The following is a 19191-nucleotide window of genomic DNA, read 5'->3' as shown; positions in this document are numbered from 1 at the left end:
CTCTCCTACCGCCCCCGCGTCACATCACTCCGCTCGTGCCGTGTCTCTAAACTAAAAAACGTAATATTTTACCAGGTAAGGCCCACTGGGCTATCTTGGTGTTTTTTTCAGAAGCGACCTCGCCAGAAATGTACAGCAACCAAAATACTCGCGTGATTCTCAATGTGGAGGGAGGACCCAGAGAAAAATCCACGAGACCATATAAGAGAGAGAGAGACGTGCAAACTCCAAATTGAACCCACGACCTCCTGTATACCAGGCAAGGCAGTTAACATCTTGCCACCGCGATTCACCATCGCTCCGCTCGTGCCGTGCTTCTCGCCTCCGTCGCTGCGCGCAGACTCTGGGGCCCGAGAGCGAGGAACCGTGCTCCGGGGTGGAGAGGGAGGCCGTGCCGTCCATCCTGCTCGACCTGTGGGAGCACCTGACCCTCGTGTGCACTAAGCCCGCCGTGAAGGCCCTGCTGCCGGAGAAGCTGGCGCGCGCCTACCTGCAGCGCATCGCATCGGGCGACACCCAGAGCCGGCCCGCGCTGCTCTCCGCCCAGGAGCTGGTACGGAGTCGCCGCGTCCGCGCCACGCGTGTCCCCGTGCGTGTCCTCGTGCGTGTCCCCGTGCGTGCGCGCGGCGAGGCCCTCGCTGGGAACTGCGAGTCCAGCCGAGCGCAGACTCTGAGCAACACGGCAGGCCGACGTGCGGCCTTGGTGAACACCTTGACTTCTGTTGGTACGCGGCCACTGCCACACTGCTCGTGCTGCAACTCGCCACTATGAGCAGCTTGGGTATGAAGCCGGCTTGCAGCTGCCATTAGAGTCTAACCTGCCCTCCTCCTCCATCGAGCACACGGGCGGCACCCATCGCGAGCTCCTTGTTTCGATTTAAAATCTACAGCTTTTTCTTGCCATGTTCTATCCCAGACTTTGAAGGGGACTCACCTGATTAAGTCACCTTGTTGTAACTTAAAACTCAACAAGTTCGTCAAAAAAACTGCCTTAACATGAAAATACATAATTTATCTATTGCCCTAAACGTCGCCGATTATGTATTTTAAGGTCACAGTGTTATTGTTCATTGTGCTTCTGCACCACTGCCAATGCAGCAGCAACATCACCAAATAATGAGCTATTTAAACTTCTCTTTTTTTTTTTTAGAAGCGACCTTGCCACAAATGTTAGTTCAATGAAGTGGCTTTTCACGTGTAGATTTATAGCAGCCAAATACTATAAACGCGTGATGTTGATTCTAATTAAGGATGGAAAAACTGGAGGACCCTGAAAAGAAATCCACGTGACCACGGGGAAAGAGACAGATAAATATATCCAGCAGGCGTCGGGGTCGGGATGGAATCCACAACCCCCTGTATACCAGGCGAGGTGATTAACATCTCGTTACGTCTTCGCTGTCGCGTGTCTTTTCCTGCCCACCGTACCGGACCCGTTGACCCTCGGCAACCGGATGCCCAGCGTGCCTTGTGTAGAGGGACTGGTGTCACTCGCTGTTTTACACAGTTTTTGAAACGGCTTTGTGATCCGCAGAAAAAAAAATCCGCTTGCTTTCCATCGCTTATTTGAACGCCTTTGGCCCGCCACCGCCGCCAGTGAGATTGTTTTAATGGAAGGCCCTGGGAGGTTATTTCATGCGAGGAAGATTGACGTAAGTGTTCTACGGGGAGCTCAAATCGGACGGTGAATAAACACAAGGGCTGGCCTTTTGAGGACGTGTGTGTGTGTGTGCGTGTGCGTGCGTGCGTGAAATGCCTCGCGATGTTAATTTAATAATTATTATTTTATTTCCTCGGCTCCGACGGACCGACCGGACCGCCGCCACGCCGACGTTGCTAACTCTATCAATCACGGATGGCCACCGAGCGTGCGTTGTTTGGGGTTCCGCGGAAAACCGGCAGAAATCTCGCTCGGCCATGGGGGACGCAACCTGTAGCACTACCGCCGCCCCCCTTCGGCGCTCTGATCCAACTCCCAATCTCGGGGTTTGTAGCTTGAAGGCAGAGCGAAATAACTGATGATGATGATGACCACGATTGTGGTCTAGTGACGGTACGAGGCGGCGAGGTATTGCCGCTCTCGCCACTCGAATCGCGCCGCCGATTGCGATCTCCCCGGTGCGACTGCGCCGGTGAAACCGCCCAAGGGGCCCGCCCGCCGGCTCGCAAGCGGTTAATGCCCGTGTTTCTTCGCTGGTTGTTTTTTTGTTGTTGTTACGTACCCTTGAATTTTTTTTATTTTACAAAAATTGTGCATGCCGCAGCAATAATTAAGTCGTGGTTAAAGATGACTTGGTGGGGGTGGGGGTTGCTAGATGGATTTTAAATAGTTTGGATAAACAGACCTGGGAATGCTTCTTTGCACTGATAACATCTCGTGCACACGTTTATAGTTTATTTGTGTCATTGAGATGTTGTGGGTGTCATTCGAACGTGGACGTTTAAAGGACATTACAATTGGCAACTATGATCATGTAATGGTTATGGACTCGCATCCGTCAAATTTAGGCGGTCCATCCCTTCTTGTACTTCACAGACGCATGTATGATCTGTCATCATCCACGTGGACACTAGATGTGCACGTGTGTCATTTGAACATGCATGTTCAGGAGTGTATTTACGAGGGAAGCAAATCAATAATGGCCCTAATAGTAAGAATATATCCAGCCGTGTCCAATCCACTGCTGGATCGAGAACCCCCGTGCTGTCAGTCATGGGGGATTGCTTGACCATACTTCACCACGCTGGTCATTGCGGGTGGGTAACTTGAGGGCAGGGAGCTAAGAATCGGTTCTACTGCCGTTTCGAGTATTTGGCTGATATAAATGTCCACGTGAAAAGCCACTTCGTTGACCTGGCTAACATTTGTGATATCATTTGCGATAGCCAGGTCGCTTATGATAAAGAGCTACGTAGCGCAAGTGGGGGCCTTGCATTGTAAAATAAAAAATAGTTCAGATAAGTTTGAATAGATTCGTTTTGCACCACGAGGTGTGGGGGTGGGGGGGAAGCTTGTCCAAGTTGGGATGTGGCACCCAACAACGCACGTGGTACAACCCGGAGAGCAACGCCGCCGATCTTCGTGAAACCTCACGCGGCTGGGCTACTCGCGGCGGACTCCCTCGCAAAGGGGCGAGCTGTGGAAACGTGCCGCCGGGTTTTTTGTTTTCATCTTAAAGCAACGCACTGGGCAGCAGTCGCGTCCAATAGCACCGGATGCTGAAAGAAACAAAAATTGAGCATCGCCGCTCATCTGTTTTCTCCAGGATAAATAATCAGATTTTGATCCCAAATAAAGTGCCGCCTCATCCGCCGCCATCGCAGCAGCAGCGAGCCTTTAGGCACCGTCGTAAGAATGTCCCCCCGCCCACCCGCTCGCCCTCATTGTAAAACCGGGGAAATGCGGGAACGAACAACGAGCAGAAAACCTGAAAACAAAAGGAGAGTAATGATGCGTGACCCACCACTGCTCCTGGCCATTTAACTCCGCACCATTTCCGTACTCGTGCATTTATTTATTTCCCCTCCCCCCCCACCCACCCACCTCAGTCGCCAGGTTATATTGGAACGCCTTCCTCCTATTGAGCCTGGGCTTTAATTACCTGATCCCATCATCCAGAAAATTGCTAAAAAAAAAAGAAACCTCAAGGACGTCCTGAGGGGGGTCCCCTTCTCGTGCCACAGAAGCCACAAATCTCCCCTTGCCGCCCGCTGTGTGATTGCTTTAAGTTGCTTGTTTTGAGGAGTTTGTTTTCGCGAAAGAAATTGGCCTCCAGTTGCCCCGGGCGACTAATGTGCGTGCGTGCGTGCGTTTGCGCACGTGGGGAGCGGTGGCGCAGTGGTCGCGCGCGCTCTGCGCTACAAATCCGGCGACCCGAGTTCGATTCCCGCTCACGACCGATTTTTCAATAGTGGTGAATATTTGAACCGGTCCTGGGCCTCCTCTCGTTCGACACAGCCTTAAATGAGCACCTGGGGCAGTGTGCATTTAAACATCGCTGCTGGGGAAACAAAGATGGCCGGGTGTAGCGGTGGGTCACCCTACCCCCCTCGTGTGCCATGCTAGCCTTCATAGGTGCTCGCGAACAGCACTTGCCCCAATAGTCTGCTAAGCTATACGCGGAATTCTTGTCTTTGTGTGTGTGTCGCGGTGGAAATTGTGGTGAATGCAGCTGCGCAGACATGATCTTGAGAGAGTGCAGTTTTTATGAATTCACATTAAGATGCCAGCAGATGTACCATTTCCATGAACGCGATGACTTGAGTTTGATTACCAGCTCACGTAAATGGTGAAAAATCTGAAGCTATGAGCGAACCATTGGTTTACGAGGCCTTAAATGAGCACCTGGTGCAGTGTGTAAATAACCAGCACTGGGGAGACAAAGGTGGTCCAGACGTATAGCCCATGAGGCTATACGGGGAATCTTTGTCTTTTTGAGGAGTGGCGGCGCAGCGGTTCACGCTCTGCGCGACGATCCTAGCGGCTTGGGTTCGATTCCTAGCCGTGCGCAGAATCGACGAAAAGTGGCACCCGAACCTGTTGTGGGCCTCATCTAGGTTGACCCAGCCCTAAGTGAGCACCTGGTGTGATGTAATTAACGTCAACGCTCTGGAGACGTAATCCCGAATGGTACGATGGTGGGGGCTCCAAGACAGCCTTCTCGTTTGCCATGAAGGCCGCAGCAGATGCTCACCAAAGAGCGCTTGCAGTCCACACGATACTCTTTACACAGAGTGCAGGTACGAGGCAGGCTGCGTCAGTGAACAACGCTTTGGAGCAGAGTCGAAGGTTTGCTGCTGTGTACGGGGGAGGAGGAATACCCAGCTAGTTGCACAGGAAAAGCCATTAAATGTCAAGGGCATTCTTGCATGCGCCGCCAAATTAAATAATAAACACTATCGAGTTCTATTTCATAATGTTCCGTTGTACGTGGAGAGGAAGAACAATGGTCCTTCTGTTCATCTCTCACGGCTCTACCGAGTGTAACGGTTACTCTCCAAACCGACAGAAAAAAATATACGCTGCGTGCCGGCCTCGCTTTAAGAAAGGGGGGGGGGGGGTAGAAAAAGAAAATCCACAGTGGCGCTCAGCGATAGAAACGAAAAGTGCTTAACTTATTACACCTCCGCTAATAGTGAAAGTTGTTGGTAAAATCGTTACGCGCGCAACAGCTGACGCGAAACAAAATGATAAATGACTCCTTGCAGGTAAAAATCACGGTTAGAAAGTGAGCCGAGCGGAGAGAGAGAGAGAGAATGGGAGGAGGAGAATTCTTTTTCTCGTTTTCTTGTAATGCCCGAGGGCGAATGTAGCACTAGCGGAAAGTTACGGGCTGACCCAGAGGTCATCGTAATTTTGAAAACATCTCGGTCGCCGCTCTTACCGTGTGGAAGGTGATTTATGATGGAGGCAACAGTGGGTGGTGGGACTCTGCCTGGTTTTTTTTGGCCCGGTCTCCCCTCCACCCCCACAGTCAACCCCACCGCCGCTGCCGCCTACTTCCCAGCCCACAACTGGCCGGTCCCTCTTTGTCTGTGCCTTTTTGGTGCAGCAGGGTCTTCGGTGCGCTTGGGTCGCGGAATTAAATTGTCAACAAAGCCTTGCCCCAGCGAGCTACGAGCGACACGGCGCCCCCGTGGTCTCGCTCGCTCCCTCGTTTCTCCACCGTATCCGCACGCTCGGCTTGTTAATAATCATCATCATCGTCGTCGTCATTGGCCACGATCAATCCGCTTCTAGATGCAGGCTATCCAAAGCCAGCGGCCACTCCAGACATTGCGATGCAGCGACTCCCCCCCCCCCCCCACCGCACCGCCACGCATCCTGCCCTCGTCGTCGCTCCATCTCCACGGTCGACGTGCTCTCGGAAGCGTTCCGTGTTGATCATCATAATTTAGCACGTTTGCTATTCGCGTCTCTCTGATAACAACACAAGGCTAATCACGAGGTGCACTGTATTTCACAGACAGAATCAGAATATTTATTTCTACTGGAGGAATTTGATGTGCCATGAAGCTTTTTCACGGATGTCCAGTAGTTCACCGATGTCCAGTCACTGGGTATGGGCTGCCAGTATGGGGGGAGGGCCGTGTTGTGGTCTTTGCCACCTCTGTAAATTGGTAATTTATCAACTTGCGGACCGTGGCGCCCGGCACGCCGTGGCCTACTCTTCTTTCAAATAACGTCACGGGATCTTTGAACGTCCACTGTGAAGCAGAAGGTGCACGTGAGAGAGTTGGGTGAGAGGTCGAGCATGGTGAAGTCTGGTCGAGCAACGAGCCTGTTTCGTCCTTCATCCAGCAGTGGGATGTTACAAAGGCCCGCTGATGTGAATGAGCATGGACCTGGCATCTTCTCAACACGCGCGTTTGGCTGCATCCTCTTGAATGGTGATTTTTGCAATCGTCCTCGGATGTTGCGATTCGGGGATAAACCCAGTTTTTCCATCGAGTCTGGCGGACTTTATTTGGATTTCACCACAGTAGGGCACAGGAATGTGGGAACGGTACCGCGTTGGCACGGCGTTCGAGCCACTTTGTGCACCTATGTTTTCCGCCCTCGTAAATCTCCCCCGACCGGTAACCTCCCGAGGGCAACGTCTCCGTGCCCACGTCTCCACGTCTCCTGCACGCACCTCCTCGCGCGCTCATTCACCATTAATTCCACCCCGGTCGAGTGACACCGCGACCGTGATGGAATGGCGCTGAGAGACGGGACAGGCGGACGGGTGTAAGCCTTCGGATAGGAGACGGACTGTCCAGACGGAGACACAAGGTCAGGGCTAATCAAATTTCGTTGCGCACTTGAACGGTAATTTTAATGAGAAAAATATTTTCGTCCTGTCTGAATAACTCAAATCACTCCACTGGTTGCCAATCCAATCCCAGATTCATTTCAAGATCGCACTCGCTCACCTTCAAGATTTGTTCGTGGCCTCACCCCTGCCCTATACCGCTCCCTCTCGATCTGTTCTCCCCTACGCACTCCACTCCACGTGCACTCTGCCTCAGACTGAGAGTTTCTATTGAAGTGCTGAGACAACCTTCGCTACTGCCCCCCCTCCATCGCCTTCATCTCCCTTCCCCCAGCCATCCATGTTATCGACTCCCTGGCCCCCCCTGTTTAAGTAACGGCTCAAGACAATACCTTTTTAACACAAATCTGGCTGTCGCCTGATGAAGCTAGTTGTAATCGCTGGCGAAACGTCGTATTCAGATTGTAAATGTCGTGGCTTGGCTCTCCAACACACCGGTGGTGCTGTACTAGTGACGAATCGACATTTTCTGTTTACATGACAACCCTTACTAGTTGGCTGTGTCGTGTGGTGGCGGGTTTTAACGACATTTGTAAATTTACGCAATCTAACCCAAATAAACCTCTATGGACAATACCTTTTTTCCCCCCCTCCACACACATGATATATCTGACCACCTCTCTCTGTAAAAGAAACACGCCCGCTGGCAATTTGTGTGTCCGTCGTCGTGAGATGCGGTGGCGTCACGGAGACACCTTGACGGTTGTGAAGCGTCGTGATGTTCGAGGAAGACGCAGCCCAGGGGAGGAAATATCTCACGCCGGGCCATGTGCCGCAGTCCATGCCAGGGCCTTCGCAGGCCTCTTCTACCATTTGCTGCTGATGCGTCTCGTCAACATCGAGTAGTAACACAACACTATAGTCGCCCGCCTGCGAGTGACTCGTGTTTTTTTTTGTTTTGCAGAGGGAGCTCTCGAAGGCTCACTTTGGGAAGGTGTTCCCGTGGGTGGCGCTGGTGATGAAGGAGGGAGGGCTGCAGATGGACGACCAACGCACCCAGCACCTGGAGAAGCTGCAGGTACCAGCAATGTCCCTCCAGACTCTCCTGCCCCTCCCCTCTCATCTCGCTCAACTCCCCTCCACACTCTCTCCTGCCCCTCCCCTCTCATCTCGCTCAATTCCCATCCACACACTTTCCTACTTCTCCCCTCTCTTGTCACTTTACTCTGCACCACGCTCTCTCCTACAATGATGATTATCATCATTGTTAGTTTCATTATTGTCAACATCATCTATCCCATCATCACGATTGTCATTTCCCAAGAGCACAACATAGTGGAAGGTCAACAACGGGACTTCTTTCGGACGAACCTATTTCTGCCATAGCAATGTGGAACTTCCACCGCCGGTGGCATCGCACCACCACCACCGCTGCCACCGACCGCTCGTTTTGGACCATTGGCAACGATCTCGGCTGCCGGCCGAGCCCATCGCGGACTGGCGCAAGGAGAGCGGTCAGAGCGATCTGCCGCTCCTCTTCCCCGCGCCTGTCAGGGCCCCCCCCCTCTCCCCCCCCCCCCCGCACGTCGGACGGTCCCAAGCCGCTCCCTGACGAGCACGGTGATGTGACGGCAGATCCGTGGCGCTGGGAGGGGATGACTTTTCGGCCCCGTTGTAAGTAAGTGACGGTTAGCGCTGCGAGCAACGGTTACAGGCCCTTGGGTAGCCCCGAGTCGCTGATAATGGAGCTGTCATCCAGCAAGTTCGCGTTTTTTTTCTGCTTCTTCTTCCCATCCCCTCCCCCCCACCCCACCGATCTCGCTCGGTTCTCCACTGGGACGTGGAGCGGGAGGCGGGGGGTCTCAGCTCCCCAATTCAGCCCCCCCCCCACCTCCCGCCCGCACCCCTCCCCCCTCCACGACACGTTCTTAAACCGGGTGATTCTGACCATGATGAATGTGAGGGCACGAGACTTCATTACTCCGCTAAATGACACGCGCAGAGTTCACAGCCATGCTTTGCTCTCCTTTTTTTTCCCTTCCATGCGTGTTGGTCCGTCCGACAAGATCAGAAAAACGTTGATGCCCTTTTTCCATCCCCCCCGCCCCCCCAGCTGCCCCCCCTGCCCTGAGCTGGCGATGTGGCTGAACGCTCGGTTAGTAGCTCTTGCTAATCTCTGGGTGGTGCGCACAACGTCGTGATTTTTTTTGGTGTTATGAGCTCGTTAAATGTTTTTTTTTTTGCTTGTTAAGCGACCTTTTTTGTCCACGCTCAGCGTGGCGGTGTTGCGCCGGCAGAGATATCGATTGAATTATTTAGGCGTTTTTGAAGAACGCGAAGGGGACTTACAAAAAAAGTATTGATCTTGAGAGTCACTTCTCGGCTTGCTCTGTTTATTCAGATTTTGAGCCAAGCTGGGCCAAGATTTGGCAAGGATATAGCGGCCACCGCTGTTCACTCAGGGCAACCAGTGAGCACAGACATATGATAGTTCTTGACTTATCCCTATACCAACAAGAAATTACATGTATTTAAGAACGCTCGATAAAAAAAATATAACAAATACACAACTAAAGAAGGAAAATTGTTTACTTCAAATCTTATCAATGCTTCTCATACAGCCTGGGAAACGTATTCCAATATGGATGAAGGCTATTTAAACAAATAACTTCCATAAATTCACATATGATCTTCCTGCAGGGCTCTTACATTGATTTGTTACAATGACTGCAATGTGCGTGGAAAGCCGGATCAAGAGATTACATACGAAAGTTAGAGACACCGTATGGACCGTTAAATGTGAGCACGTATGTTGAACTTCATTCGCGCGTACCGTACGTGAGCCAACGGTGCTCACGAGCTTCAGACTGGCGTATGGAGGCCATTATTCGTAGTCACGTGACTGTGTCGCTGTGCGTATGCTGCCCCCACCTCGCGGTGCGTGCGTGCGGTACCGCTTGGGGGCGCTAAAGTTACAAAAAGTACACCCAGACCCAGCAGGCCGTTTGCCCAAAACGTTGCCTAATTTTGTTTTATAATTTTAATGCCACGGTGTGATTGGCGAGCGTGTCAAGGTTTCTGTTGTTGTGAGTTGTGCCCCACTGCCAACGCAGCAGCATCACTACCAGATGATGTGTTCTATACCCATCACGCTTTGCCCTCACGAACATTTCCTTCTGTTATTTTCATAGAAGCAAAGCCGACTACTCTTCATAGACGTACAAATCGAATCGTGTTCCAGTCCGTCGGCTCGTCGTTTTTTCCAGACCGGTGTTATCCGTTAGACGCAAGCGTTACTCTCAACCGGTTTCCACCTTCTGGGTCTCATCAGCAGCGTGAGGCTCTGTGAAACAAAGCAACTTGAATGTGGCATCGTGTACTGTGCGTCGTTCTTTCAAGTCTGTTGCATTCTAGCCGCGCTACGTAAGGGTCGGTCTATACTTTGAGCCGTGTGTGGCAACTAGTAAATTTGTTCGGGTTTTTTTGTGTGTGTGTGTGTATATATATAAGCGTACAGTCGTGTCAAGCCGACGGAGGGGGGTCACGTTTGCTCGATCTTTGAGCCTGGCTTGACAAACCCACCCTGTACACAAATTAGCCGAGGTGGGCGAGGTCTTTCTTTGAAGGTAGTAGGAGTTCCCCTGAGTTCAATTCCTTCCACATGTCCAACAATGAAATGAGAGTTGTAATCGTCCACACTCGCTTGGAACACCTCGCCCGAGGCGCGGGGCTCGTTTTAAGGAGGGAGGGGGTCCTGCATCGGGATGTTTGGCAATTTCTTTGATGGGCATCGACATAATGACCCTCATTGAGACATCACGATGCGTGAGCCAACACGGTCAGAATGGCACTTGCTTCATTTGTCCTTCGTGAATCTTTTCAAGTAGATGCGTGGATGGGGTTGTTGTTGTCGTCGTCGTCGTTGTTAACCGGTAACTTCCCACTGCACGGCAAAGGCCTCTTCCCCCATTTTCTTCGTCTCCTTCCTTTCCTCAGCTGCTCCTGTCCCATCCGTGGCCGCCCCCTGACCAGGTCGTGACCTGCCGTCTGCGTTGTGACCTCCCGAGCGTCGTGGTTTCTTCTCACTGCTGCCGTCTTCTTCCACCGACTGCCTCTGATCCTACTCCCCTCTCTCAGTCTCCACCCCCCCCCCCCGTAGTTCGTTTTGTCTCTCATCTCAAGTCATGTGTTCTTGTGATGGCGTCTTGCCTCATTTCCACTTGCTTTCATTTTCCTTTAACAGCAGCATCCTCATCGGCGTGACCCCCCCCCCCTCTCCTTATCTTTCTTTCTTGACTTCTTTGTCCCTTTCATTCCTTAACCAACCCCCCCCCCCCCTTCGACTTTCTCGCGTTAGATTGACGTCCCCGACTGCACCCGTTTTGCCGTAGCGAGACCTTGGCCGTGTGCGAGCCCCTTCCGTACAAGTTCACGGAGATTCCTCGCCCCCCAATTGGCATGGTTGGCTACGTACGGTGCGAAAGAAGTTCTACATCCATACATACATCCATACATACATTGCTCGGATACAGAAGCAGCCGCAAGCGAAATGCGTGCGGCCAGTTTAAGGAAACGTGCATTTTTTTTGTTGTGTTTTTTTTTTCCGGAGAAATCTGAAGGCACGGCGAAGCCAGCTTCCCACGACCGCACGCTGCTCCTCGATAACATCTTTCCCGAGGCATTAGCGTCATATCCCGAGAATCTTACAGATGCCTTCGTTTGCCTCTGCGAGCCCTTTGCAAACGGCAACGGAAGCCTGAGAATCTTAGCGGCGCCTTAATTGGAGGTCTGAGCCTCGAAGCGCATCGGCGAAGTGAGAGAATCTCAAACGGTCCCTTGGTTTGACTCGGAGGAGCCTTGGGAGAGAACGTGATATCCGCCAATGCCGACCAGCCTGGACTCTGGACACCTGGGAACAAAAAAAAGCTCCGTGGCGCAGCGGGGATCTTCCCGCCGAAACAAAGTGTCCGAACCTTGGACAATAACATTGAAGCCTGTGAATCCTGAAGGTGCAAACATGCCTTCGCCTGGCTCAATGAGCCTCGGCGGATAATAACGCAGAAACATAATGCCAGTAAAACAAACTGGTTGTCGGAAAAGTCTTTTGGAAATTCAGCTCTCATCAACTCGTATTATCCACTCTGTTGTCTCTCTCTGGCTTCATAATTTACATTCCGTGAAGAAGGGCCATTGCCAGAAACGTTAACTATTTATATTTTGTCCCTCTTAAAGCCACGGTGTGACTGACGAACGCGAGTTTCCTTGTTAAGAATTCCAAAGGCACTCAGTGTATGGCGCTCTGCGTGTAATGTCGCGCTTGAGTTGCTTGTGTGTTTACACGGTTTGTGTGTACCAACTGCTGGCGGTCCATATACTTGGTTTAATCGTGGCCATCTTGGTGGCCACTGGCACCGAATTGTTCACGAGAGCTTTGTAGGAATCCTCCCCCGTGCAGGGAACCACGACGTGTAAAACTCCCACGCGCTGGTGTCACGGCCCGCATTTGAGAGCCGCCAGCGTGCGCGATATACGTAACAACAAGTCTCGGATGCTGGAGGAGCCGGAGGAAAAGAGTCGTTTTTGGGAATGAAGAGGAAGGGCAGAGAACAGGGGGGAGGATGGAGAAAGTGGAAGCTCTGGGACCTTCTGCAAGTGCAGAGCACCAAAGCAGCAGAAGAAGAAGACGCATTCCGTGGAGGCGACTGACCTATTGCAAACGGATCGAACAGAATTCTACAAACGTGACGCGAATGTGGAGGGAGGAAAGAAGTGGGCGATGGTCGACACACGACTGTCAAGGTTTTTGGGGTGGCGCTGTGGAGCCCGCGGACGAGTTCTCGGGTCGTCGCCGCGTGCTGTCGGGCGGCATGATGTCCGACGTTTCGCGCCCACCGTGCTGGGAGCTTCGTCGGTTCAAAATTCTGATCGCCGAAGTAGGCCCGCGCAGCGAAGTCCGGACGCTGTGCTGGAAAACGCGCGGCACGACCCGAAAACACGCCGAGAGAGCCTGGGACAGATGGTAAAAATTAGGCACCAAAAAAAAGAGAAGGATCGATTTCTTTCGATCGGATCGTAACCCCAGAATCGTTTCATTCCATCGCCGAGGAGTGGCAGAGTCGTCGTGACCACGCAGCGTAGTCCATCATCATCATCCGCAGAGTAAATCAACACTTGCGCTGATAAGTGCTCATCGGGGGCATTCGTGGCCGGGTCGGGCGATGGGAACGGGGGGCAGACAGCTGGCGGGGGCCGCGTTGCGGTGCGCAAAAAACACTTCGCTCTCCAGCGCACACTCCCCGGGGAGGTGACACGGGGGTGATTGAGGCTGTGTGGGATATGAGACCCAAGTTGTGTCTCCACTCAGCCCAGACAAAACAAAGAGGCCGAGAGCTCAATTAGGATGGGGCTTGCTCGAGAGGATAAGCTGTGTCAAATTCACAAAGCGGTGGATTTTTGTACGAATTATTTTTTTGATGATGATCATGGAATTTTTTACGTGTGGGGAGATGTTTGCTCATTCATATATCTTGCTACCAGTTTGGCATAATTCAATATTTGGTTGAATCCAATGGTTAGAACATTTTTAGGTCAGCGTTTTAGACGAGCGGTAGCCCGGTAGCGTGGCGTTTGAAACCCCTGAGCCAGCGCCACTGGGAAACCTGGGTTCGAACCCAGGTTTCAGCTGTCTGTGATTAAACGGGCTTCTCAGATGTAGTGAGTTGATGATGCCCGCATGGCTACCAGCACAGACGTCATTGTACGCTGTGGGGCTGGCCGCAATGTGGCAGTACAGCAAATAGGGATTCCTGACCTGCCTCTGCAGATGGTAGCTGTTATCGCATAGCAGTGCGCACAGTTTTCGACTGGAACTTCAGTTTCCTCCCACGTGAAAATATTCATTCATTATCGCGATGCCGAACTCGACTGGAGAGAGCCGTAATACTCCTGGAGGCTTTCTTGGGTAAATAAATGACGAACGGCAATCTCGTGGGTAAACATTTTCCCAAGCCTCAAGCCTCATTAGGGTTTACGCTTTCCTTCGCATCACCGCCAATTTTGGCGACAAAGCCTCGAGTAGCCAAGGTTATTGGAAAACCCTCATCCCGGCTGACGAGGCGCCGTCTCGAAAAACCAACGTAAGGACACAATAGGACACGGCGTTTGGCGTGCTGAACCGCGGTCACCGTTGCAGCGATCGTGCCGCCACTGCCGTGCCGTCGTGAACACCGCGGTGGGAGTGGAGTCGGGGCCCCTCGGCCGGTGACCTCGGCCGGCCGACTCTGAGACCGACGATGCCTACCAGGCCACCAATACGGCGTGTCTGTGCGTGTCTGTGTGTGTGTCTGTGTGCGTGTCTGTCCATGTCTGTGTGTGTGTCTGTGTGTGTGCACATGTGTAGCTGTAGTGTAGCGGCAGTGTAGCGGTCAGCGCGCTGGGCCTCCCCTAAGTCGACTCGGCCTGAAATGAGTACGTGGTGCAATGTGTAACATCCCCGCTGGGGAAACCAGGTGTGGTGCTGGCCACCCATCCCCTCCGTGTGCCATGCCGGCCTTCATAGGTGCTCGCTAACAGCACTCGTCCCTACAGTCTGTTAAAGCTATGTATATATTAATAGTAGGGATGAGTTTCTGATTAAACCATTTTGGATTTTAAGGACGGTTTAAGATGTGTTTTCACATTTTCGGGTGATCTTAATTGCGTAATTATTTAATTTGTCTGCGTGCTTACAAAAGTGACGTCATTCAACGCCACCTGACACCGCTATTGGCTGGGAAAGTGACGTCATACTTTCAGATCAATCTGCAAAAAAAATTACCGTCGCATCTTGACCAAGTTTTTTTTTCTTTTTTAGTTTGGGGGGGGGGGGGGATCAACCAGAAAATCAGAAGCACATACATTTATGATTATATATTTATACAATTAAAACGTTTAACCACTGTAGCATTATGCCACGGACCCCACACCAGTTGATAGGCCCAGGTTTCTCTGCCTTTTTTGACCTTTACAGCCGTTAACTCCCAGGGAAGTGATGAACACATTTCTTTGCGAGGACGTTTGTGCCTCAACATTTACCTCCAAAAACTTTTCATTCACGGAAAATAATTCCACGACATTTCGCGTGAATAATGAACGGATTTTTATTCTTATTTTAACTTAATAGGCCGTCTTTTACTGGAGGGAGAAAACGTCTGCAAACCCGACGTGGGAAAAAAAAAAAGTAATGCGGAGAGAGCGTGTTAAATAAAACGCGGTGAAAAATGAATACGTCAAAGGTAGGCATTGCCTAGCTCTGCGCAAAGCCATTACCTTTTAAGCCAAAAGCACACACATACACACACTCTCTCTCTCCCCCGCCTGCTCCAAAATTAAATACGGTTGTCACAAACTAATCGCAGAAAAACATACTGCATTTAATCTCCCGTGTTCTCTGGGGGCCAAACTGTTAGAGCGGCTTATAATGAATGCATTGCTTGGGGTGCTTGTGGTTTGCCATAAATACACTCGCAAATTGCTGTAACAACACCGAGATTCGCATGGGGTTGCGACTTTTGTATAATTAATGCAGGGAAAGGGGGGGGCGGCCTTTGGGGAAACTGCCACGGCACGGCGTCGATGCCGGAGATATTCTCCAGCAGGAAGATTATTTGGGGGGGGGGTCCCTTCTAACACGGGCAAGGGAGGCGATTCTAATCTTGGCATTATCTCTCCAGCCCCCTAATTGCAACCTCGTTGGAATGTTGAACATTACATCACAGAAAAAAAAATATCACTTGCTCTATTTAACAAATCTATTCCAGGGGCAGACAATCTCATCAATCTGTCTGGCCTACTTTGAGATTCGTTCTTTTTCGGTTTATTTTCATACTTCTACCCCCAAAAATGCCTCCACTTCAGCGGCGGTTTTCATATCCTGAATCCTCTCATTTTGGAGCGCTGAAATTTGTACCCGATGCGTAAAAAAACGCGGAGAAGGGGACGCTGGACCCAAAACTCCGCTTAAAGTCAACGTCAGTTTTTGCATTTATACAAATTAATAGGGCAGCTTATTATGCTTCTCTGGCAATAAAACAACTTACAGTAGACCACATACACACACGACATTTGTCAATAACACCGTGGCCTTAAAATAAAAAAATAAAGATACATTTCGTAGTAACGATAATGAAAAAAACATAATAGGTGACGTTTCGGGCATTGACCCCTCTTCATAGCACAATGAAGAAGGGCCAAAGCCTGAAACGTCGCCTGTTGTGTTATTCCTGTTGTGTGTTATTCCTTTCAAGGCCACACAGGTGGGGATTGACGGATGTGAGCTTTGTTGTTGTTCGTGCTTGTGCACCAATGCAGCAGCAGCAGGAGCATCGCCAAATTATTTCCTTAAACTTTCACAGGTCCAGTTGTATTGTTATCATTATCCATTAACGTCATCATGGCATTTCCGAAAGAAACGGTGAGATTTTTTTTTATTTTCTGATGAATCCAAGAATTTGCTTCGCATTCCGAATCCATATATAACCCACACAACCCCGAATGACTGCTGTTTGCGTTGTCAGCTCTAGCGCGGCAATTCCACGTTTCCATGGCAGCATCCGGTAAACCATTGTAACAACCACAGTTAATAACTTCCTCATAGTGGGTGCAATTAAAATGAGGCTGTTATTGCGTTTATCATGGGTGCACACATACCTCGACAATTTACTCGTGTGTTTTACTCCTATTGTCCGTACAGCCCTTTGTCAATCCACTGCTGGATGACAGTCTAAGACTGCGTGTCGGTCGTGATGGTTACTTGACCACACCTCACCACGCGCCGATCGGTACGAGTCGGTGACATGGTGTCAAGCCCAAGGGACAGGTTTTTAGACGTAACTCCGCCACCACAGGTTGCCGAGTCCGGGACTATAACTCGGCTCACCAGGTTCATGGTGCAGTACGGTAAAAGCCCCACGGTTTCTCTGACGCAACACAAAATCTCGACACTAAACAACGTGCACATCGCGAGTGGCACACTGCTTCGGACACTGTCACCTGTTTAGCACGTTATGTTATCGTTATGTTATAATTCCTACTCTTGAACCGAGCAGAGTGATTCATAATGGCAACAACGCCACCGCGTAGAGTGTAGCTTCAATAATAATAACAACAACAACGCCTTTACATTTAATTTACGAAACATTAACGACATACGACGTCGCAAAATGACGAAGTGGAATTAAAACAAAGCGTACGACCGAGCAATTTGGTTTTGCACAGGCTCACAAACTCGCGACGGTTAATTCTCACATAAAATAGTGATATTTAAAATGGAGCCGGGTCGAAGATTAAGCTATGCATACACAATAACAACCGGAGCGGTGTGGAGGTGGGGGGGGGGCAGCATCGAAAAATAAGAGATTTACTGTTATTCGAGTTGATGTCTCAAAGGGTGAATGCATTTAACCAATGCATTGGGCATGTTTGCATTTTTATGAGCTCCTCGCATGCATGCAGGCCCCGGGGCAGCCTTTCACGGCTCTTAAGGCTGTAAATCCACACCGGCGGAGGAAATGGGGTCAAGAGAATGGGAGTGGCCGGGTTGTACAATAATATATTTTACAAAAAGCCAGTCATGAGCATGACTGCTGGCATTCACAGCGGTAGTGGCATTGAGATATATATAAATAAATATATTTATAGGGTTTTTTTTTATCCCGCTCCCGATTTTTTTTTGCCTCTGTGTGTGAGAGAGAGAGCACCATCTTGCTCGTTGTGTGGAACACAGCTTGAATCTGCATTTAATTTGCGAGTTTCACGTTTATGGGATTTCGGTGCCAGGACGGTGGTGCAGGGGGAAGCGTGTTATAGGCGCGCGCATGCGCCCGATTTGGCTGCCGCCCGACTGGCGTAGCGTGCCAGCCATCTCACCACCACCGCCGCCGCTGCCCTGCTCCACTCGCTGTGCCAGCGCAAATAAAATATAAATAAATAGTCCCCTTTGTGTAACCAACTTGGCCTCTCTTGGGGTATCAAAACTCCTATTATATATATGTTTTAACCAAGAAGGTTTTGCGTCCGGATGTTTTGGGCGGTGTGTGCTTGTGTTCAGTGTTGTGTTCATGCGCAAGGGGAAACGGGAGTAACCTCCTCGTGACAACTCTCACACACCGTTGGAGGAGACTTCGCTTCAAATTAAATACAAATAAGAAGGTCATAAACCGACTCGCTGTGCAGGCCCCCTACTGGACAACTCATTGCCCTGCGGATTGTGAGTCTCGTGTACTGGATGATGTCTGCATGATCCACAAACGCTACCGCCCCAAAACACCGCGTTGTGTGTAACAATGCCTGACATAAATACACCTTTTTTTAAGATGTGGTAGTATTCTTTTGACATGCGCTCGTATTTTTTTTACCAAATGATGTATGTGTATTAGTGTGCACATACTCTCTGGTTTACATTTTCATAGGGAGTGGTGGCATCGTGGTCACGGTTCTATGAACCCCGAATGAGTCTGGTTCATCTCCTGGTCACGTGGATTGTAGGTAACTTACATCTTAACCGGACTTGGGCTTCCGGAAGGTAAACTAAAATATCACCGTAATCCACTGCTGGATGAAGGCTTCCCCAAACTCGTGTTGGTCGTAAGGGAGTTGGACCGTCCTTCATCATGTGGGTCAGTGCGGATTGTTGAAGGGGAGGATGGCCCAGGTCCAATTGTAGCCACCGTCTGAAATCGAAGTTGGGGTCACCAGCTTCCCAGTGCAATGTGCCAACAACGGCACCACCACCCCCCATATACCTTTTTAGATCTCCTAGGTTGACGCAGCCTAAAATAAGTCCCTTGAATCAAGCGTGGTCAAACATTAGACACGGTGTTGACCACACCGCTAACCTTGTTGCTGTGAGTGGCAAATACGAAAATGGAAGCATAAAAAGATATTGAAAAGTATCGCAGTGAGCATGGCGATATTGTACAGTGTCAATCTTGCGAGGTGCGCGTATGGGATGATGTGAACGCGCTTCAAAACGTTCGGTAGGAACACTCCGCATAGAAGATGCTCCGTGCGCAGGAGCGGTTACAAAATAATTCCTCTCGTTTCGACATTCCCCCCCCCCCCGTCTCCCATGAGCCCCGAGCGTGAAAACACCCAAGATGGCACAACTTGTGCAGCCCTTTAAGGAGTGTTTTTTTTTAAATAGCACACTTGACAAAGAGGGGCCCCTGGAAGTATGTGTGATATTTAATCTGAGCGAACTTCACGCAGTGAATTGCAAAGGGGGGGGGGGGGGGCACGTGGGATTGTTTTTCTTCCTCTCTTTTCGTTTCGTGGACATTAATGGAGACGTTAATGCTGCGACACATCTCTCTTAACCCTTTCCAGTTCCGAGACGTACTGCAAGTTGCAGGGTAGCGGGTGTCCCGTTCGTCACACCTAATCTCGGAACGCATGAGCG

General features: G+C 50.7%; 1 protein-coding gene across 1 annotated transcript in view; it reads left to right on the top strand.

Moving 5' to 3' along the window:
* Positions 1 to 19191, top strand: part of LOC144730692 (BLOC-2 complex member HPS3-like) — a 61284-nt gene that overhangs the window by 30707 nt on the left and 11386 nt on the right. Inside the window, 2 exon segments of the mRNA XM_078611381.1 lie at positions 341 to 553; positions 7720 to 7833. Of these exon segments, the coding sequence (XP_078467507.1) occupies positions 341 to 553; positions 7720 to 7833 (327 nt within the window).

This window comes from Lampetra planeri, chromosome 36 (genome assembly GCF_965212315.1).
Source record: "Lampetra planeri chromosome 36, kcLamPlan1.2.h2, whole genome shotgun sequence".
NCBI classification, from domain to species: domain Eukaryota; kingdom Metazoa; phylum Chordata; class Hyperoartia; order Petromyzontiformes; family Petromyzontidae; genus Lampetra; species Lampetra planeri.
The sequence above is the reverse complement of the archived record's forward strand: the minus strand, read 5'-3'. Positions and strand labels throughout refer to the sequence as shown.